Genomic DNA, 23,748 nt, shown 5'->3' on the forward strand with positions numbered 1-23,748 from the left:
CATAAATAGTTTAAAATTAAAAATTACTTATATTAATGATTTTTTTTCACACAATTTTAAAAAAATGAATCCATAGTCTAGTACTACTCTTAAGAAACAATAAATCATAGTTAATGTGTACAGATTAATAATTTTTGTTTTCATTAGGAAAACAAAATGTTTTTTTTCTGTGATTCTTTGAAATAGTGGGGGAATATTTTGGGACACAGCTATATATCTGACAGTGCAATATTATGAGTGACTATTGTATTTATGTGTATAATGTGCACTAATATGTTTAGTTTGATTTTATTGGTCAATAATAAAATAATTCTCATAGTATTGTATAGAAACTATTAGTGTATGGTATAGTAGTGAGATTCAAAAAATTAAATCACTTTTTAAGCTGTTCTCAATTTTGTTTCTTTAGATATAGAATAGAAAAATAGTATTACATTGTTGAATATTATAAATTACCTTTTATTGTGAGCATTTTTGGTTGCATATTTTTGCCAACTTCAAAGTCTGATTAGCAAATTCAATGATCCTCCCCTCCCCCATGTGAAATTTTTATTAGGTCATATTTCAGTATTATTAGGTTTAAACTCCCACATTATATCAATATCTGCAGCTTAAGTAAAGTGCAACAAAAAAAATCATAATAAATGGACCATACTGAATAACTTTTGATCTAATGATTGGATCTTCACATTCTATTATTAAATTTTAATAGTTTGAGGGGGACTTCAAGTATGCTAATTAAGGCTGGTGATATTTTAAGTTACGAAATCACTCCCTTAAAATGTACTTTCTCCGAATTAACATACCGTTTTTTTGGACGGATTCGTATTTCTTACCTCCAAACAAAAAAGGTAGCCACAGTTTAATCAGAAAAGTGATCATAAGTTTGGACCCCTTAATGCTACTTTTACTTTTTGCATATTTTACCATATCTCCAGAAATTTTTAAACAAATTGAATTTTTTTTCTCACACAATTATAAAATTCGTTTACCTAAAGATAATTCTATGCAAAAAATTACTTTTGGTGAATATTTCATAATTTTTATTAGTCATCTCTTAGTTACTAGGTTTATAGCCAAAATTTAAATATTTTCTACAACTTAGTTCTAAATCTTAACAAATACTAGTTTTGAAGTGCGTTATCTCTTCATCATCATCATCATATTTGGCTAGACAGCCCAGGGTGGGCCAGTGCCTTCCTTTGAATTCGAATCCACTTCTCTCTACTTTTGACACTTGTTCGCCAGTTTTTCTCCTTTAGAGTTCGCCAGTTTTTCTCCTTTTTATCTCTTACACAATGAAAAAAATCAAAGCTCGTTTCATAACAGAATTGGTTGATTACTTTTACTGGCTTTCAATATCAACAAACGTTAAGACAAATATTTAGATAGAAAACCATCATGTGTCGCCCATCATTGTTTTCAGATGATGATAAAAGAGGTATTTTCCTACTTCAGTTTAATTGTTTAAAGGAATTAACATTTTAATTCTTTACAAATGCTATAAAAAAATAATTATGTTACACATTCAATAGAATTGAACATTAAACACTGGCAGTATGCTACTGTTAGAGGTAATGACCTAAGAGTTGAATAGTCATCAAATATAAAAAAAATCATAACAGTCAAAGTTGGCAAAGTTTTACAAATTAGGAAGATCTTTTAAATTTGGATTTTTTGAGCTGTATAAAAACTTAGTTTAACCTTCTACCATCTTTAAAACAAACAGTTATTTCTGTGTGCCTTTTTCATAGTGTAACAGGAATGTAATACAAGGCAGGATAGCATGCTATTGCAAAATGGCTCAGTGCAGAATAGTCCAATGAATAAACAGGCCACATTTAATAACAATCAAATATAATAAATGTGAACAAAAAGACATAATAATTTATGTCTGGTATATAATAATTATGTATGGTATTTGTTCAGCTACCCAATAAGCCTTCTAATCCGTTACCTGCCACGCAAGTGATGCATAATCAGAATTATTATAGCACCCTCTGTTGGACAGGAAGAAATTCTGAGACTATACCTCCATACTGTGTCCAGAATTAAAATTTTTTTTAAATGCTTTCAATAAAACAGACTTGAAGTTGAAATAGCTCATTTTGTTACTACCTTTTAAAGCTGAATTCAGACCTAATATTGAAGGCCAGAGTCTAGGAGAGATAAACAGGATTTTTTTTAACCAAACGTATATGTAGTATTAAGACCAAGACTGTAAAATTTCACCCAAGAAAATTAGAATAAATTTTAATCAAAGAAATAATTTTTCTATCACTATCCTATAAACGTAATATTGAATTTTCAACAACAATTAACCAAATGACTACCACATAAAAATTACGATACCTAATTATAAATGCTTTTGAATCATTAATGTATTTTTTATATGGGATAACCAAAAAACAAATTAACAAAAACTTCATGAAAACCTTATGAGCCCCGAAATATTGCTTAGTTAAATACTGCCGAAAATGAAATAACTTTCCATCAAAATTTATACCAAAAAATTTATTTTAAAAATTCGTAAAATTAGCAGAAGATTAAAAAAAATAATGCAAGTATATTTTTGTTATTGCTAATGTAAATTCTTTTGGAAAATAATAAGTTTCTCAAAGTAACGTTTAAACTTTTTTTTATTTAATATAAGTTATAGAAATATTGTAATGTACAATTTTAAAAGTTGCTTTACCAAAAAAGATCATAGCACAAAATTTGTATAAAACTCTTTAAGATACCTGTTCAAATAAGAAAATCAATCGTGAACTTTTACGTTTTTAGTGCTATTACGTTAACTTTTAAGCATTGAATTGAATTTATTTTGAATACATATAAACAGGTAAATTACAAAATATTTTTATTACAGACTTTTTACAATTACTTGACACTTGATATTTTCATATTCTGGCTTTTCCTTAAAAAGCTGTTTTCAAAATTGACAGTATTAGCTGTACGTTCAGAATGTTTCTCTATTTGTTCTGGAAAAAGACACTTTATAGCTGGCAGAAAAAGATGAACTAGTGGTACTTGATGCATCTCAACCTAATAAAATACTTTTCATTATTTCAATGAAATAGATCATGCAGGGTTATGAAATATTAACAAAGTAAAAAATGAAATATAAATATCATTGAATTAAATACTTTACGTATCCCAAAAACTACACTGGTGGGCAAAACTTAAGCAACAAGTACGTTTTTTGTCATAACTCTACAAGAAATCATCCGATTGACATGAAATTTGAATATGATGTACATTATTTTGTACTTAAACGATGGTAAAAGAATAATGGCGCAGAAATGAATATAAAGCTTAAAGTAGGGTATGGAACAAAAAAAGGCTTTACTTGACATATAGTGGCGTTACACATGATTGCCTGAAGAAGCGTAAGTATAACTGGCAGATGTTCCCTAGTATGGGATATGCCCTCCCCTTACTGTAATTGTTGCTTGGCATCGTCTCTCCATGTTAAGCACCAGATTATCTAGGAGTTCTTGGGGTAAACGTCTCCATTCCTCCTTTAACGCATCTTTCAGCTGATGGGTGTTACCAGGAGGATACTGTCGTGTCGCAAGACGTCTCCCTAATGCATCCCACACATGCTCTATGGGATTTAGATCTGGAGAGTAAGCTGGCCAATCCATTCGTGTGATATCTTCACTTTCCAGTAGCTCTTGAACATTAGCAGAACGGTGTGGCCGGGCATTGTCATCCATAAAAATGAAGTCTGGTCCAATGGCCCCTCGGAACAGACGCACATGGGGTAGGATTACCTCATTGCAGTAGCGGTCTCCAGTTACAGAACCTCGGTCGAAGATCTGAAGCTCAGTCCGCCCGACGGCCACCACCAACCTTCCGAACAGCTGTACCAGTAGTTTTAAAGGCATTCCAAGCACGAGAAACAGCACTTTTCTTGATCCCGAACTCTTCGGCGACACTGGTCACACTACGCCCCTCCTCAAGCTTCCCAATCATTCTTCCTCGAGTAAAGTCGTCTAAATGATTTCTTGAAGACATGTTTCACAAAACAAATCACTTGCAGAGAATATCTTTAACTGCGGTGCTCTTCATCCTTTTATCACAGCTTTGACCTGCGTGCGCCGACCCACTTATCTTACACTTCTTACCACTATCTTACACTTTGTTGGGAAGCTGTGGCCGAAAAACCACTTGTTGCTTAAGTTTTGCACACCAGTGTAATATTTAAGTGAGATAAACATTACAAAAATCTTAGAACCATTATCAATCAAATCCTTTGAATCAGAATTTTTATTAAACATATTTTTCAAATTTCTTTCATTATTTTGTATCAATTTAGGTCAAAATAAGTGGAAAATATTATATTCGGCATTTTAATTGTGCATGGTAATGAAATACAGCATGGGAAACCAATATATTTTTCTGTGTTAAAGGTAAAATATTTTAAACATTGCTCACTTCTGAAATACAAGTTTTCAAAGTTGCACTTATTTAGATTTTAGAAAAACAGTAACTCATCATTGAAATTTCTTTAATTTACAAAATCAATTACTGATACATTTTTGCATTTAAATGAAAAAAAAAATTTCAAACTACTTTTTTTGGATTTCATATTTCAGTAGAAATATATTTTTAATAATCTAACAAATTTTTTTTTTAACTTTAGACTGATGAATTGAATTGATGATATTGAAAAAATTTACCAAAATATATTTTTTCTCTTAATTAGTGCAACTGAAAAAAATACATAAAAGAAACACCCGTATCCCATCCGAGTCCAAATGTCTTAAGATTTTTTCCAGTTCCATTTGACAATCACATGTTTCACCTGACCATCTCTATTTTTTTCTTCATTTTAATATGTGATCCCTAATGCTGTACATTGCTTTGATTTTGACAAGGATTCTCAATATGTATATTAATGATGGTGATTATGAACACCAAGCATTATAAAGTCATTAGATGTGTAAAAAGAAATTATTAGCTTGCTTATTAAAGCTTATATATATACCTTGGTTTCCCATGCTGTGTTTGTATTTAATTCTTGGAAAAAATTTCTTGACTCTGCAAAGTGGCAATTCCATAGTATGTGCGGCATATTAATTAATGTGTGAAACAACACAAAAATCATTAATAAAACCTTAAGAGCAAGAAAAAAATAAATGAAAGTTAATATACATCAATACAAAATTACTATCACTCCTTGAAGCATTTACTACCACAAGCATTTAAACTCACATAGTATTTGGTTGTTTTTAAAACGCTAGTGATTTTTTTATTGAATTTTTCATAAGAAAGAAAGAAAAGCTTGAAAAATTTAATTCCTGATTTTTTTAGCTACTTTCAAACTCCCTAAACTTTTTCGGTTTTCCTTGATGCATATGAACCTGGGCAAAAAGTTAAATTTATAAAGCTGCAATATAGATACACCCGATTTTTTTTATGGTGCTTTATATTTGCAAAAATTCTGAAGAATATGATAGAAATGAAACAAAATAACCAGGTATGAAGGCCTCATTTCAGTAGTAGAACAACTACGATTTTGTTTGTTTTATGATACAGAGCTTTAAAATCTATTCAGTGTATTTGTCTGATAAAATACACTGTATAGTAAATTCAGTGGCAAAACAGACTAAGGAAGAGCCAGGCCTACTGCCCCTATTCCGGTTTTCTTAACATTGGGCTCTGATGTGCAGGAGCAGATGTTCCAGTTGGGTGGTCAGCTTGTGGCGTAACTACCACTATAAATATTAAATGCCAAATCACTAGTATATAAGACATGTTAACTTGATTATATCTTGAGATACCTTTTGATAGTTGAAGGTTGACATACTCAATTAAATAAATCCCTTCAATGGTGACCTCCATAGGTGATATTAAATCGCTAACATGATGGATGGTCCACATTAAACAGTTGATTTGCTTAATATTAATTGCTCGAAGAAAAAAAATCTAGTGAAGTAAATAAAGTCACCCGGTCAATAAACAAAAAATGAAGGAAAAAAGAAAATTAGTGAAATGCTATAAAAACAAGAAGAAAAAAAAATGAAGGAAAAAAATAATGAGCGAAATGCTATGAAGTAAAAATATAATGAGCAAAACTTATATAAATATATAAACAGCATAAATCAACTAGTGGGATTCGCTCATCGAATTTTACCACAGATAAAATTCTGGAAGGGGAGTAATGTGGCGTAACTACCACTATAAATATTAAATACCAATTCACTAGTATATAAAACATGTTAACTTGATTCTATCTCAAGGGACCTTTTGATAGGTGAAGGTTGACATAGTCAACTAAATAAATCACTTCAAGCTGAAGGCAGTATTTCCAGAGTTTAATTCTTAAGCATGTTTGGTTCCCATTTTATCAACTCACTAAAATGACGTAAGGCTATGTCAATCTTGCCCAATCCAAAGATAGGGCTCCAAGCCTGTGGCATGGGAGCATGAAACTCAGTCGCACACTCACCAGGTCTCACATTGTTAACTATATATATAATTTATTTGACGAATACATAATATGGCAGCAGAATTAAGATAGGAAAAACTTGAATGAACACTAAACTGAAACTAGATTTTTTAAAAAAGTTTATTTGCATCACTATTCATATAAGGCCATCATATGATTTTGCTACAAAATAAAGAGATTTGAATGGGTTTGATAACTATAGGTTACTTACTTTCATGAAATCAAAAGCACAGCCCACATTTTTACTGGTGTTGTCAAAAATCGGAGTAGCCAAGTAACGCTTGCTGAAATGCGTCAGTATGGTATGTTGAGCATTCATCTTTTCTGCGATATCAATAACTTGTGATGGTGTACTAAAATAAATATTTTTTAAAGTCAACTAATAATTTAATTAGCTAAGAAAGAAGTTTTCAGAAATGAACTTTACACTTTAAGGGAAAACAACACAGTAAAATTTTCAAAAAATGGAGAAAATAAGCTACAGCATCAAACATGGTATATGATGCAGGATGCGCTGTGACATGTATAAACAAGTGAACTTGTGAGCTCACTTGATTAATGGATTTTCTCACTCCTAACAAAACATTTTAGCAAAATACTATCATTTTAATTATTTTATTGAAATAATTTATTTTAATTATGTTTTTCTTTGTTGAATCTCTAACTAGTACACTTTTCAACCGATTTAGTTCACATTTTGATGCAACATTCACAATAATATATTTTGTTGCAAGGAGAAATGTTTTTAATTGGTTTGGCTGATTTTGAGTAATTCAGGTAAATGTGACTTATTTCATGCAAACTTTTTTTTTCTTTTCAAAACACCACAATTTTATGGAGAAAAAAAATTTGCTCACAAAAATCCCAACTGCGCTAAAAACTTAATTCACGTAGTTTAAAAAAAATCAAAACGAAATCAAACTTAAATGATTTTTTCCCCAACCTATGAGTACAGCTGGTTATGGATAATTTAAAAAATAAGTTATAAACTTATATAGAATTATATAATCGCTATAGAATTATATTATATAGAATAATATAATCGCTATTTTTTAAACTTTTGTGTTTGTAACATGATAAAATGAAGATTAAAATACGCACATACAATAAGTTAAAAAAATGTATTAAGTTTATCATAATCGCTGCAAAATTCACAAAAAAAAAAAATATTTTTTTACAGGCTTCTATTCTGTTGTTCTATGTCCACTACGTTCTTAATTCACTTCCTATTCCACTTTATAATAAACTATATTAAAAAAAAAAAAAAAAATTGCTTCATTCAGAATGAATTTGGAATTAATGATCAGATTTCCACATACTAAATGGTAATTTTTATGATTTTGGGGCTCACCAAAAATAGATTTATTACCTAATTAGTTCAGTCATTTAAAAAGTTTAGGTAATCAGGCATAAGAATTCAATCTCTATAGAAACATTAATTTTCACTTCTCAGATTTGGATTCTTGACCCACAAAAAAAAGGGAACCAGAAGATGCAAAAAAAATAAAAAATAAATAAAATATAATTTAGTTTAATAACAATCGTCCCAATTAAATAAAATTTTACAGAATATTTAACTGTATAATATAGGCTTAATAGGGGGTCCATAATGTTGAAAAAACAAAAAATGACCCACAAAAAAAGGGGAACCAGAAGTAAAAAAAATAAATAAATGAATAAAAATAAATAAAATATAATTTAGTTTAATAACAATCATCCCAATTAAATAAAATTTTACAGAATATTTACCTGTGTAATATAAATAAAAAAATCTCAAATATTTCTATAATTTTTGTTATTCAAAATTGTAGTCAGCAAATTTAAAATGTGTTTCTTAACGCATTACATTTTAAATTAAGTGCCTTAAACTTGGATCATTTCATAAAAAGTTATCCAAAATGAATTTTGTCCACTGCACATTTATAATACAGATTAAGAAATTTAACAAACTATATTAGAACGCATTGTCTTTCTTTACAAATAAATCATTCAAAATTAATTACTAACTTACCTATGTTTCCGAGCCAAAGCTTCATTCATGCAATCGTCTTCAATAGATGCTTCATGTATAAGTAAAGTACAGTTTTCACCTAAAAGAAAATTGCAAATATTAAAATAATTTTTTAAAAGAAAAAATACGTGATTTATATTTGTAAACATAAGTGTTAGATAAGCTTAGATAATATGATTACATAATCTAGCACCTTAAATAAAATTTCAAATAGGAAAATTTATGAAAACTCATAAGAATTCTATATAAATGAATGTAACAACGTTGCATTTTTATGTGTTAAAAATACCTATAACTACATAGAGTTTTAAGATATATTTCAATAATTTAGTTGTATTTAAATTAGTTATATCATAACATGTTCAAAAAATATATGTATTGTATAAAATAAAAAAATAATTCATGGAACAGAAAAAAAAAATTAATAATTCATGGAACTAAGTTAAGTGTTTATTTTTCTTTTCTGATCAAAAAGCCCAGACAAAAATAAATAAATGAAGGGAAAAAAAGTTCGTGCTTTACTTTTCATCCAAAAAAATGCAAACTTTTTTAACACAAATGTCTACTTTTTTAGTTTTATTCATTTTAAAATCAACTCGTTAGATAAATACTTAGATAATTTTTAAGCATATTACATGATAATTGCATCTTTTTTAAATCATCAAGTTAACAGAAAAAGCAAAAACTATCTATGTTTAAAGTGCAATTTTACGTAATTAAAATTTATTTTACTGTATTAGCACTATGAAAATTTGAAATGAGATCACATGACAGTGTACAATTTTAAGGCGTTAAATTACAGTTTGCATATCAAAAGTAACTTTAATTGCTTGCCATATGTATAAAATAATGGATAATTAACATTTTCACAGCAGCCACAAAAAGTAAAATATGTGTTTCAAAATACTTCTTCTTCTTCGTCAGCACTACAGCCTAGTGCAGGCCAAGGCTTTCTTAATTAGCTGCCTCCAGGCAACATTATATAAATAAGGCTAGTTTAAAAACGAAAAAACATTAGAGACTTGACATAGTAAAACAAATATATCTACACAGATGCCGTGAATCAATCAAAAATGATATGCCAATATGGTAAGCCCTTCTTGACTAGTTAAGTGTAATTCAGAGTTTATTCGCTAGAAAACAGAACTAATTTCCACACAATCGAGGTACCTGGTCTCACCCTACTACCCCATTTACCTCTATATTCTTTTTATATGCTAGTCTCGTATATTTTTTGGCTAAGACACTCCAGAGATAGAAAAAATAAACATATTTCGCATTTTTTTTCTTAAAGTGACAAATGAATAAATCAACATTCTGAAAAAATATTTTTTACTATACAACTTGCAAAATGTAGGGATTAATATTTACATTGTGACACTGAAAAAAAAATATGAATAAAACACTATACAGCTCCTCTCACTCTATCTCCCTATCAAAAAATTGTAACAAAAAAGCTATGCAAAATCAAAATGAAATAATTCAATGTATTTTTGTAAAGAATGTTTAAAAACTATTTTCTGTGCAAAACATATCCCTGTAAGAGCAAAGTAAGCTACAACTAATGCTTGGAGGGTAAAATGAAATTTTAAAACAAAGAAAAAATTAGCTTTCAGTTTGGTTCTAATTCATTCAATATTCAAACTTGAGCAACATAAAAATGATTGTATTACCAGCATCAATTAATTTCTGACAAGGTGCAGTGTCACCGGAGTAAACGATTTTCCAGTCCATTTCTTTTTTTAAAACAATCCCATAAGCATCTTTACAATGTCTAACTGGAACAGTCTCAATCTTAATATAAAAATAAAATTCATTAGATGCATTTTGAAACTAGTAAAGACAATTACTTTTCATAAATATAAAAATGAGAGTGAATCATGGAAAAATATATGATACACATACCTCTACATCTCCTAAAAAATATTGCAGTTTATTTGGCTTTTTCTTCTCATCCGTCAAAAGACTACAGAAAAACACTCTGAAAATAACATAATTAAATAGCTATTCATTATATAAAGCAAAAAACAACGTCAATAAAGCATAAATGAAAATACACAAATTGACATTTGTGCTTTACATTTTGAGCTTTAACATAACATAAAGTATTACCCTTTCCTGCGTTGGATATTCAGTACTTGTTTCTCACAATGATTTATGTTATTGCAAGTCTTACAATTATTTTTAAACTATTTGCAACTTATCATAGACTAGTAGCTACTCATCATGGGTGCTATAGTAGGAAGTCATACACTGGTGGACAAAATTAAGAGATGGAAGACATTTTCCCAAATATCTAAAAAAATACTGAATATAAATAAATGAAATTTGGTATGGATATAGTTAATTCCATAATAATAAAGTTCGCAAAACAAAAATGAAAGTGCCATTCACTGGCAAGACCCATTGCCAATAAATCCAATGTAGTCTGAATTTAAGGATAAAAGATGACAATAAAAGTGAGGCTTGTACAGTGTGTGTCGCCTCTAGTATGGTGTATGGTTACCCCTGACAGACAGACAGCATGCACAACGATTATGCATGCTGTTAATAAGGGAGTTAAGGAGGACTTGTGGAAGACCCTCCCATTCTTCCACCAGAGCAACTTTTAACTCCAGAATGGTTCTGGGGGGAGGTTGGCGCATCGCAATAGCTCTCCCAAGAGCATCTCAAGCATGTTCAATAGGATTCAGGTCAGGGGATTTGGCTGGCCAATCCATTCATTGAATATTCTCGCTTTCCAGATACTCATCAACCATGAGAGTCCTATGTGGTCGGGCATTGTTGTCCATAAAAATAAACTCAGGGCCAACAGCGCCCCTGAAAAGACGCACATAGGGCTCTACGACCTCCTGCCTGTACCTCTGGGCATTCACGGAACCATTGCCAAACACATGGAGCGGTGTGCGGGTATCTTGCATGATCCCTGCCCAAACCATGAGTCCTCCACCAGCATAATGGTCCCTTTCGATAATGTTGCTGGGATGGTATCAGGTTCCAGGTTCCCTCCATAGCAATAACTGTCCAGAATCAGGTTATAGACTGAATCTGGACTTATCGGTGCAGAGAACATGAGCCCATTGAAGCTGTGTCCAATTCTGATGTTGTCTTAATTTTGTTCACCAGTGGAATATGATAACCCCCTATTATAGTGTCTATCGCAACATAAAATAATGAAACATAATTAGTATATTATTTTGAAACTTCGTTGTTCAACAAAATGTGTTTCCTTCTATGATAATATGATTAAACTGAAATAATATTGCAGTGCATTTCACGATAGTTGCAGAAAATTTTGATGTATTGAACCTTATTATTTGTTAGTTTGCTTCAATGACTGTAAATTGTTTCTTTACAAATAAGTCTAAAGTGGAATAAATTATGAATAACTGGAATAATAAAACTCCAGATTTTGATAATTATTTAAGACTAATAATAAAAGTTAAGAGACTATAAAGAACAAACAAAATTATAAAATTTTTCTTACCTCACTTTCTTAAATATAGGATCATATAATTCACAAAATCGTTTAAAAATATAATAAATTTCTTTAGGTAAAATCAAAGCAAGAGGTTGATAAATGCAACCAGATCTTCTAAATGCTTCCATTCTTTCTTTCAATAAAAGAAATAAGCCCTATAATAAATAATATTTTCTTAAAAATCAAATGTTTTTTTTTAAAAAAAAAACATACAGAACTAAATTTGTAACATCATGTGCAGACCTAATTTAAAAAATTAAAATTCTAAATGAACTAGTTGAATTCCCAAGAAATAACAATTTAAAAAAAAAAGCATAGCACTTTAGATGAAATATCCCTTTTTTATTGGAGTTTCTTTTGAACTTTTCAACTGATTCATGTGAAATTTTGGATTATAATATTAAAATTTTTTTAAGTTAACAAGAGTTAACATTTTTATACATTAAAATATATTATGGAAATTATTACATTGAATAGTTCAAAAGAACAAACAATTTTAAAATAATTTCAAACCTTACAAAAAAAGCTATGCTTCATCATCTGATCTAATAATTTAATTAGTTGACTGCAATAGTCAACGAACATTTCATCCCCCACTTAATAATAGGAATTCAACTTGATATAAAAAAAAGCCTATAATTAAATGAAAAATTATATAAGGTGATTCTTTTTTTAGGAAACAATGCAATGTAAATGAAAGAAATATTAATTTTACCATGTAATGATCTGTATGCAGATGACTGATAAAAATGCAAGAGATTTTTCGTAGTTCCATATCTACATTCTCTTTTCCAAAATAGCGTACAAATTGCATGAAAGTGCCTTCACCACAGTCTAACAAGATATTTTTATTAGAACTGAAAGTAGAAAAACGGAATAATTAAAAAACGAATGAGCCAAAGTTAGAAAAATAAAACAAATATTTTAAAAAGTAGTAAAAAAACTCAATCTGAGTGAAACAAGTAGCTATATAGAAAAATAACAAAAATGAAAGTAATAATGGATAAATAAATTTCAGTTATTCGTATCTGTTATGTTTTAAAAACATATTTGATCGAAAAAAAGATAAAAAACAATAAATTTCAAAAATTAGTGTAATAGATTTTTTTTATTTTATAACCGTCGTTGAACAGCGGACCAAATTTTTGGGTTTACGACTACTAATGTTCAACTCCGTAGCTTTGTAATTTTGAACCCAATCCAGAAGACAAGGGAAATCCCGGATCAAGTATTGGGAGAAATTATGCCTCCGTGGAGGACTTTTTGATGGAACTAATCCACATTTGTGTTACATGGAGAGGAAGACCATGGGAACCTCCCAAGGTTAGCCTGACGGCAAAGGGACTCTAACCCGTTATCCGTCTACCACTGAGGATATTTCACGTCAGCACTGTGGCTGGTGCAAGCCGGATGTGGAATTCGTATCGACTGGGATTCGAACCAGGTTGGCAGGGTTCCCACTCAATTTCAGATAAAAAAATTCCCTGACTTTTCCAGGTAAATTTCAATCAAAATCCATACCATATTTTATCTATACTACGAAATTTATCACTAGAAAAATTTGGATTTTTTTTATTTGTTATGCCAAGTTTTAGATTTTTTGTGTAAAATATATATCATTATATGAGGAAGGAAGCAATTCAGTACGTCTAAAATGTAAAATTTTTACAATAAATAATTGTAATAGATGTTAGAATTATTTAACTCGAATCTCAATAACTGAGTATTGTTATAGAAAATTTTTAGAATGGTTTCTTTCCAGGAATAATGAAGGAATTTTCCAGGTTTTTGTAAGAAAATTGCAAATTTCCCTGACTATTCCCTGATTTTTAGAGTTGAAATAAAATTCCCTGACAATTCCAGGTTTTCCCTGTTCTCCCTGACTCGTGGGAACCCTGGGTTGGTCTCATTGGAAGGCGAACGCTCTATCCCCTGAGCCATACAGGCTCACCCCTTCGGTTTGCTATAAATCGAGAGTCAAAAACTCGATAGATTGTAGTGGATTTGTTTTGACCAGCCATTGGTGGGATTCGAACCCGGTTCACCTCATTGGAAGGCGAACGCTCTATCCCCTGAGCCATCGCCACTCAATGTAATAGATTATAAAATATGTATTAATGATTATATTAGTACAATATTTCAGTTTATTTTTCCTATAGTGCTATATGTGGACAATATATGTGAAGAGCAAAATTTGCAAATAGTCATTAATGAAATTCTTTAAATTTTTAGTTAAGTATCAAATCGTTTGGGCAGTTAGGAAGTGTGCTGCGGAGTTTGAATGATTACAACCACCAGTTTCTTCTGCAAGCTAAATTATTGCAGTTTTGATAGAGCATACTCGTGACAGTTTTGTTTTGGATCATCACTAAATTTTAATTCTAAATTGTTACCAGTAGACCATCAGTCTAGCTCTTGTGCTAAGTTAACATTATAATGAAATGAAACAAATATCAATAAAATTTTAGAAATTCGTTGATTTTTTCACATCATTCTATGAGATTATACAATGTAAAACATTGCTTTTTATCCTTGCAAGCGTTGTGAGTTTGATGCTTGGCCAAATTAAATTGAATGAAATACTTTTCTAAGTATTGAGGTTTCAAAAAACATCAATATGTAAGTTCAATTATAATAAAAAAATCGACAAAGTACTTTTTTAAACAATAGGACTTTTAAAAACATTAAAATATAAGTTTAGGAACCAATGAGTTAAATAATCAAAATATTTGTCCTAAACAATAAGGATTTTAAAATACACAAGTGGAGTAATCCAATTTTTTTTAAACAATGAGATTTTAAAAACATCAAAATACAAGTTTAATTACCGATGTGTAATACTTTTCAAAATAATGAGGTATTTAAACCAATTTAAATACAAGTAAAGTATTTAAAATACTTTACTGAACAAGGCTTTTAAAAACATCAACATACAATTGTAATAACTTGAGAATTTAACAATCAAAATAGTTTTGTTAAACAATGAGGCTTTTAAAAATATTAAAATGCAGGCTTGATAATAAAAAATTTAAGCAAAAATACTTTTCCTTAAAATGAGGCTTTTAAAAATTCAAATTACAATAAGAAGAATTAAAGTGCTTTTCTAAACCATGAGGTTTCTAAAAACACCGAAATACAGGGTGATAAGATTTAAGTAATCTATGAGTTAAACAATCGAAATACTTTTCTTTCAAACAATGAGACTTTTAAGAACTTCAAAATGAAAGTTAAATAATCAAAAGTTTAAAAAAAAATTCTCTACGCAATGGAAGTAAAAATAAAAATTAAATAAATGAAATTATTTTCTAAACAATGAGTATTTTGAAAAGTAGTAGGGTTAAATATTTTACAACGATCTCCTTTAACTACTGTTTGGTTTAGGGACTTATCAGGGCACCAAAAATCCTATTTTGAAAAATTGGCAAAGTTCTTTCGGGATAGGGCAAATCAAAACAAGCTTCTTCTCCACTAATTTCATTTAAAAATACTTTATTTACATTAATTAATTACACTTACTTCACATTTAAAAGAATAGCTGAAACATTTCTGTAAGCAGTAGATGTTGCAGAGCAAGTTCCAAGGAACAATACTTTAGGATAAGACTGAGTACCTAAAATTTAAAAAGTACTTAACAGTAAGAAAAGTATGTCTAAGATACAGTGGGTGATCGGTTAACGAACAGATCGGTTAACAAACAAATCTGTTAACGAACACTTTCACGAAAGATTTTTGTGTTCGGATAACGAACACTTTCAAGAATATGTTCGGACAGCGAACACATATTCGAATAATGAACAAAATGAAATCTAACGAACACATCTCAGCCTTTAAAAAAATTAATATTAAACATTTGTTATCACTTTGCCTACAAAATAAGATCACTAAATGAAACTTGAATTAACAATGAATTTAAAGGTCATTCAATAATTATTATTATGACTAAAATCAATACACACTTGAATACTTCAATTTCAATATGAATATCAATATTTTCTGACAGCTGATAAGTTATGGACGAGAGGATTTGCTAACATGGAGAATAAATTAAGCGAATTTTTAATTTTTTCATTTCAAAAATTTTCGTTTGTGCTTTTCTGAACCCCTTTAAAAAAAAAACTGAAAATCTGACAATATTATGGGTCCCAAAAAGCATGGAGTATCAAGGTCTGTGCTCACTATGAACACCAAGCGAGAAATGATAGCCAAAGTTGAGAGTGGACAGAAAATGGCTGATGTTGCGAGACAGTATAGCTTGAACAGGTCTACAGTATGCGCAATATTAGCTAAGAAAGATATCATCAAGAAGACTCAAGCAGCTGAAGGAGTAACGAAAATCACATTTGCGAAGCAAAGAAGTGCCATCCATGATAAAATGGAGAGGTTGCTTTTAGTTTGGATAAATGAACGGGAAATGAAACGAGATGTAACTAGTATGCTTATCATTCAAGAGAAGGCTAGAGAAATTTTTGAGAAATTGAAAGAACAAACTCCAGGTTCGTCATGCGAGGAGTTAGAATTCAAGGCTACCACTGGCTGATTTACAAAGTTTAAAAGAAGGTCTGGAATTAAACATGTATTAATGCATGGTGAGTCTGCAAGTACAGATAAAGAAGCAGCTGAGAAGCACTGTCTCAAATTTCAAGAATTCATTGAAACAGAAGGGTATCGTCCACAACAAATATATAATTGTGATGAAACTTGTTTGTTTTGGAAGCGCATGCCGAACCGTACCTACATCACGAAAGATGAGAAAAGTGTTCCTGGGCATAAACCTATGAAAGACCGATTGACGTTACTTTTGGGAGCTAACGCTATCGGTAATATGAAGCTTAAACCACTTCTCGTTTACCACTCTGAGAATCCCAGAGCATTAAAAAAAATTCCATAATTAAGAGCAAACTGCCAATAATGAGGAGATCGAATCAGAGGGCATGGGTCACGCAGTATCTTTTCAAAGAATGGCTATTTAAATTTTGTGCCCCGAGCATCAAGGACTACCTTGATACCAATGATTTGCCATTGAAAGCACTGCTGCTATTGGACAATGCACCAGGACACCCAAAGGATCTTGAAGATAATTTGTAGACAGACTTTTCCTGGCTGACAGTTCAGTTTTTACCTCCGAATATAACTTCGCTGATTCAGCCGATGGATCAGGAGGTTATAGCGGTTTTCAAGAAATTGTACACTCGCTCGCTGTTTCGTCGGTGTTTTGAAGCAAGCCAATTCTCCTCAACAATAACTCTAAAAAGTTTTGGAAAGAAAAATATGACATTTTTGAAGCTATTCGTATCATTCAAAAGGCGTGGTCAGAAGTCACACAACAACAGTTGATTTCTGCTTGGCGGAAGCTGTGTCCATCCTTCGCTCTAGAAGACGGAGGTGATCAGGGAGACACCCCTGAAATTATGGAGGAAGTTTTGACAACTGCTAGAGATCTGGAATTGGAGGTGAACGAGGATGACATAGAAGATCTCATAATGGGACATGATGAACTGACGACAGAAAAACTCCAAGAAATTTTGAATGAAGAACACCAAGAAACACAGCGAAATGTGTCTCCTTCCGAACAAGAGGAAGACGAAAGAGGACCAATACCGACATCTGCCATTAAAGATCTTTTGTAAAAGTGTCAGAGCAATGGTCTCAGAATGGCACCCAAATCAAGCTGATGGCAGTAGGGTTGGGGATCTTTACAACGACACTGCTATTAATTACTTCTGGAAAATCCTGAAAAAGAGAGAAAAGCAATCGACATGGGACGTGTTCTTCAACTCCCCATAAGCAAAAAATTAAAAGAACTGATTAATATACAAGACTATGTGCATGTATTATTTTTTTAAAAACTAACTAAGAAATTATACATTTTTTAAAATTTAATTTTTAGGGTCTCTAGAACGAATTAATCAATTTCACATAGAAGTCTATGGTGAATCGATGATCGGTTAACGAACAATTCGGATAGCGAACATAGTCTTGGAACAGATTATGTTCGTTAACCGATCACCCACTGTAATTCTTATTAATTTTAGAATAAGTATAATCTAATCATTTATTTCCATAATATATAACATTGAAAATGGTTATTATTAGTTATCTTTATTAAAAAAATGTTGCAACTGATTTTTTCCTTCTCTCAAAAATATTAAATTAAGCATAAGTCACCTACTTTAGGTTCAAACCTATTCACTTGCTTGTCTTTACCTTAAAAAAATTGCGAAAACTAGTTGGTATTTTTGATAGCTTTCAAAACTTCTATGTTTTTCTTTTCTTTTCGCCCTTTGCCTCTAAATTGCATTCAGAAGCGTTGAATTGTCAACTCATTTAAATTTACAAAACACTCTTTTTTTTGCTTCCATCAATTACTGTTATTTTCATTGCTTAAAACATCCTTTCAACTACATTTTGAAATTCAGAAGCGTTGAATTGTCAACTCATTTAAATTTACAAAACACTCTTTTTTTTGCTTCCATCAATTACTGTTATTTTCATTGCTTAAAACATCCTTTCAACTACATTTTGAAATTTTTACATTTTGACAAAAAAAGCAAGTGTCATCATTTGAAAATTGCAAAATTCTGTTATTGTAGCAAACCTCAGGAACTGAATAATTATTTTTTAACACTATTCCTTTGTGTTTCCACCTTTAGACAAAGTTTTATTCTATATTCTCAAGCAGTATAATAGAAAGGGGATCATATGACAGCAAAATTATGTCAAAATCAATCTGTATACTCTTTATTTTTTAAATCATCATACTTGTTTACAATTCTCATGTTTAACTACTAAAAAGGTTGGTTTATGAAATTTTTTTACAAATTTCTGAAATATCAGAGCTGATCAAGCAATAAAGCAGTCTGTATATTTACTGATAAAGCTACTTTCTGGATGAAAATTTAATAACTGGAAAAAAAGAAACAGATTTTACTAGACACCATATTGTCATTATATAGTTCATTCTTAATGAATATAAAATTTGGTACTATTACTAAAAAGTTTGCTAGATAAAAAATGTCATAATTGTTTTAAAAATTAGAATTGACCAAATGATAAAGCAGTCAGTATAATTACAGATAAAACTATTTTCTGGATAAAAATTTAATAACTGAAATACATCTTTCTAGACACAATGTAGAAACAATTATTAAAATCTAAAATTTGGTTACAATTAAGTTTAAAAAAAAATTTATACCATTTGTAAAATAAATAAGTCTTAATACTTATTAATTTTTCAAATGGTATAAAACAATTTTAAGCAAAACAAACATAGACAATGCAATTTAAAAACAAAGTATCCTGGCAAGTTAGCAAAAATAAGATGTTTCATTTTAAATGCGAGTTCATAAAAAAAAGAAAAAGATTACCATTGTTGCATGAAGACTGTAAATCAGATTTCTGAGCAGCTTTCAGTTTCAGAAGCTCTTCTTTGAATCCCGGATAATGTTTTGTATCTTCTATATATTTTTCAGGGACATAATTTACAACATTATTGCTGTAGAAAGAAGGAAGAAAAACACAACATTATTATTTTAAGTTCTTTAATAAAAGCTAAAAAAATACTAAAATATTATATTAGTATGGCAATACCAATTCAGTTGCTTTTGCGGACGGTAATTTAGTTGTAGCATTGAAGGTGCATTTATCACAGAAGATGTTGAAATGAAATCTTGAGTCTTGGACTAGGAAGGGAAGAATAAAGAAATTAAGAGCAATCCAACATTGAATTCAATTACCCTATATTTCTGAATACAGGACGCGAATTTTTGGAAAATTTTTGTAAACTAAAGTAGGGGTTTGGTTTACAATCGAATTTGTTAAATTTGCAATATTTCACCTGAACATTGGCAATAAAAAAACGTTTATTTTTGTCAAGCATTAGTGATAGATTAATAAAACTCGCAACTCAGCACATAAAAATACATAAATTTACAGTTGAAAATAATACATAGAAATATAACAATAAAAAAAGTATAAAAATAACAATATGAAATAAAATTTTTTACAGATTTTCTTAACTTCTCGCTTTTCCTCATAAAACAGCAAACGATTAGAACAGCAAACAAACAAGAAAGGTATTAAATTAATGATAAAACAAATGAATAATTTTTTTATGTCAAAGCTAATTAGCACACTAAACAGTAAGGAAGCTAAACAAGTTTGCTAAACAAGTACCTAATGTATGTAAACAAAAATTTAAATTAATAACAATTGTAAAAACCATGTTTAACTTCTTAAATTGAAACTTCTGCGACTTAAAGACGTGAAAATACCTTTTAAATCATAATTTCATAATATAATTTGCAAATAGGTTGTAATTATTTTCGTCACTTTAGCTGTTCCATCGCACTTTATTGCAGTATTAGACACCTGATGTCTCATAATATCATAACAAATTTTAACTTTTTTTTTACTGAATAATAATCAATAAATTGAATTTAAATGCACCCATATTAACAGTAAATAAAAAGATAAGAAAAAAAACGAATACATTGATTTTTACAGAAAAGAATGACTTCTTTGCAACTCTGTTTTTAATTATTTTATGCACCGATGTGTTATGAATTTTAAAATAACACCCAAAAACAATTTTGATTTAAGTATTTTAAAACAATAATTAAGCTGTCTACAAACCTTGAAATCAGGCAAAAGTTTAAAAATATCAGAATGAAGATGATGCAGAAAGCTTTGTATTTTATACACAGATTCGCTGGACACTGATGAGCAAGAAACATTTAAAATGATATGCTGAGTCTTTGGGTGAAAACTGCAAAATAAAGATATAAGTATTTACTTCCATCAGTCAATACAGGAAATACATACATGAGTAGTAATACATGTAACCCTTTATTAGAAAACAGGAGGCTGAATAAAAAAGAAAAATGAATTACTTAATTTAAAACTTAGACAGATTAATCATTTATAAGCTTTAAATAACTATAGGTTATTATGGTTAGAGCAGTTGGCTGAATTTAAACAACAATATATCATATTTAATAATATTCCATCATTACAAAAGAATTTTAATCGACTTTCCTTTTTAATAATCTGAATGAAAGTACCATACAGGCAATAAAACACTTTCAGTCTCTTAATTCCACAATATTCATTATTCATATCTAGGGTTAACACAAGCAATGAAAATCTAAAGGTCTAATAAGACTATTATGCATTTGCTAGGTACACATTTAGTGATCCAAAATGTTAATATGGTAGACAAACTTAAGAAAAATCAAACTTTACAACTGCATAATTCATGCTACGTTACACATCAGAAATAATTAATTGCCATTTATTAATAAAACTTTTTTTTTTCGAATCCCCACCTGGGGAATGACATTTCGTCAATACAGGTATCTGAAGGGCAGATTTGTTGGCCACTCTTTCAGGGGCACCATATTATGTGGGCAAACGTTGCTCCCACAGTAAGGACAGATAGTACAGAGAATGAAAGAACATGCATGCGTTGCCTGGAATTCGAACCCAGAACTTTTCTGATTTAAGGCCAGTTTTCTGGCAACTACATAGATCGATTGGCGCTCACTAAAACTAATTAGGTTTATTTTCCCATAATGATTGAAGTTTAAAATTAAGTGAAAAAAAGCTAAAATTTTATTAGTAAATAAATTCAAATACAGTTTAAAATGCTGAGATAAACTTAATAAATAAATGAGGAAAACATAGAAAATAAGAACTAACAAAATATTATATTAAAAATTAATTATCTAAAAATTATAAAATTCTAAATCAAGTAAATTCAAAAGGAGTAAAAATTATGTTTTATTCATGAACTTTATAATACTGTCAGTACACAAATGTAAAGCACATTACATGTAAATTTTATATTCCAATATGTAAAAATTTTCATAAAAGACACTTATGGTTATTTCATTTGAAATATAACTGAACTAAAACCTAATCTACACGCAGTTCAATAAAGTTAGTAAAAACTTTTTTTAAAAGCATAAAATTCGATGAGAAAAAAAAACTGTTTTTCATTACTATTTTATAATTATATTCAATTTCAACCCATGCATATGATTTTAGAGACAATTGTAGAACATTTGACGACAATTGACGCCGTGTAGGCACCAATTGTCGTCAAATGTTCTACATTTGTCACCATATTGGCATGAAAAATTTATTCATATCGATTACTTAAATTTTAATTAACATTCTTTAGCAAAATTATCAATTATTTACTTAAACTTAAAAGCTTTTAATGACTCTAACTGTTTTACTGAAATGTAATATTTTATTAAATTTACATTTATTTATATTTTTATTAATTTAAAATACAATTATAATCCAATGAGACTGGGAACAACTTTTTCTTTGTTTTCTGTTGCATGAGATTCTTGGATCATATCGTTAATTTCAAATCTGTAATAGGTTTCTCTCTTCAAGCTACAGTTTTTTTTAAAATGCCATTTTTTATTGAAATAGACAAGTTTAAAAAAGCTATATATTACAGGCAGTCACGTAAATGATGCAACAAACTTCTAAAGGAGTTAGAGCATACCATTAGGATTAAAATTGGATAGGAACCCATGACCGGATATATCGTCATCTGACGTAGGGGGGCTTCCCTTTTATAAACTGCTTCTTTACTGTGTAAACTTTATAAACTGTGTGCTTTTGAACAGGTCATAATAGAAAAGTGCCCCTATACGTGTATGATGACATTTCTGAGTATGCATCTTTATGCAATTCAGATGATGTGCTTTTAACTCCCCTAGAAGTTTGTTGCAACATTTATGTGACACCTTTTTATGTATAACATTTTTAAACTTTTAACTTCAACAAAAAATGGATTAAAAATATCATTTAAAAAAATTCGTAGGTTTAGGAACAAAGCTATTTTTAGATTTAAAATCCTCACACTCAAATTAGGCAAGATCAAGTACTTGTATAAATGCAGAAAAACATTTTTTCACTGGTGCAATTAAATAGGCATCATAATATAACAATATGATATATTTTTAATAATGATTGACTATAAAAGAATATCAAAATAAAGAAATAGGTTTAAAAAAATAACTTTCTGTGCGATCCAACAGATAGATGAAACATAAGCTCAATCTAAAGCTACTTTATCTTGAAATTCATTCTAACTAAGCACTATAGATAAATTTGAACTGAAAAGTCTAACAGTAAACCAGTAGAAAATTTAAATTTTTTTATAAAGAGCAATAATATATTATAGAAAATACATTCATACAGAAATTATTACTTTACTACACTTGAGTTAGGAATAGGAAAATGTTCAAGAAACTGACCTATGCATCCAATCTTGATACATCTTTGTATCTACAACCTTAGGAGGGGAAAAGTGAAAAATAGTGGAAACTAGAGAAGCTTTATCAGAGGGTAACTGATACTGATTAAAATCTTCATTCTCCGTAAAAGCTGACAAAAATTTTTCTGAAGGACAATCAACGACTGCAATGATAAAACCAATTTTAATGGCTAAAAATATTTATAATTATATTTATTAAAATCATTGTTATAAATTTTTTTAATAGTAATTAAAAAATTAAGTACTAGTTAATTTACAATATTAGCTCATTATTTTTCACGTAAAATTTGAATTAAATAAAATGAAATACAATACAAGTTACAAACTTAACTAATTACATCTGACTACAAAACCTGATTTTAAGATTATGAAGCAAAACACACTTTCACAAAATGTATTTATTTATCAATAATGTGTAATCTATTATTTTTCTTTGACTAAACTATAAGAGGAAAACCATTTGTAATCAATTGCTTAAATATTAAACGTCACTCAAACACTAC

At 29.6% G+C, this 23,748-nt stretch overlaps 1 protein-coding gene across 1 annotated transcript in view; it reads right to left on the minus strand.

Annotated features, from left to right (window-relative positions):
• Positions 1-2,843: 2,843 nt before the first annotated feature.
• The window catches only part of LOC107454578 (zinc phosphodiesterase ELAC protein 2), a 40,281-nt gene continuing 19,376 nt past the window's right edge, over positions 2,844-23,748 (minus strand). The window contains exons 11-22 of the mRNA XM_087150059.1: positions 23,226-23,388; positions 20,581-20,713; positions 19,537-19,628; positions 19,314-19,441; positions 15,466-15,559; positions 12,665-12,806; positions 11,956-12,104; positions 10,374-10,449; positions 10,142-10,262; positions 8,469-8,547; positions 6,669-6,810; positions 2,844-3,045 (exon numbers count right to left, since the gene is read on the minus strand). Coding sequence (XP_087006185.1) covers positions 2,881-3,045; positions 6,669-6,810; positions 8,469-8,547; positions 10,142-10,262; positions 10,374-10,449; positions 11,956-12,104; positions 12,665-12,806; positions 15,466-15,559; positions 19,314-19,441; positions 19,537-19,628; positions 20,581-20,713; positions 23,226-23,388 — 1,484 coding nt within the window. The 3' untranslated portion in view covers positions 2,844-2,880. The remainder of the gene's footprint in view (positions 3,046-6,668; positions 6,811-8,468; positions 8,548-10,141; positions 10,263-10,373; positions 10,450-11,955; positions 12,105-12,664; positions 12,807-15,465; positions 15,560-19,313; positions 19,442-19,536; positions 19,629-20,580; positions 20,714-23,225; positions 23,389-23,748) is intronic.

Source organism: Parasteatoda tepidariorum, chromosome 8 (genome assembly GCF_982258835.1).
Source record: "Parasteatoda tepidariorum strain Cologne lab strain chromosome 8, Ptep-v5.0, whole genome shotgun sequence".
NCBI classification, from domain to species: Eukaryota; Metazoa; Arthropoda; class Arachnida; order Araneae; family Theridiidae; genus Parasteatoda; species Parasteatoda tepidariorum.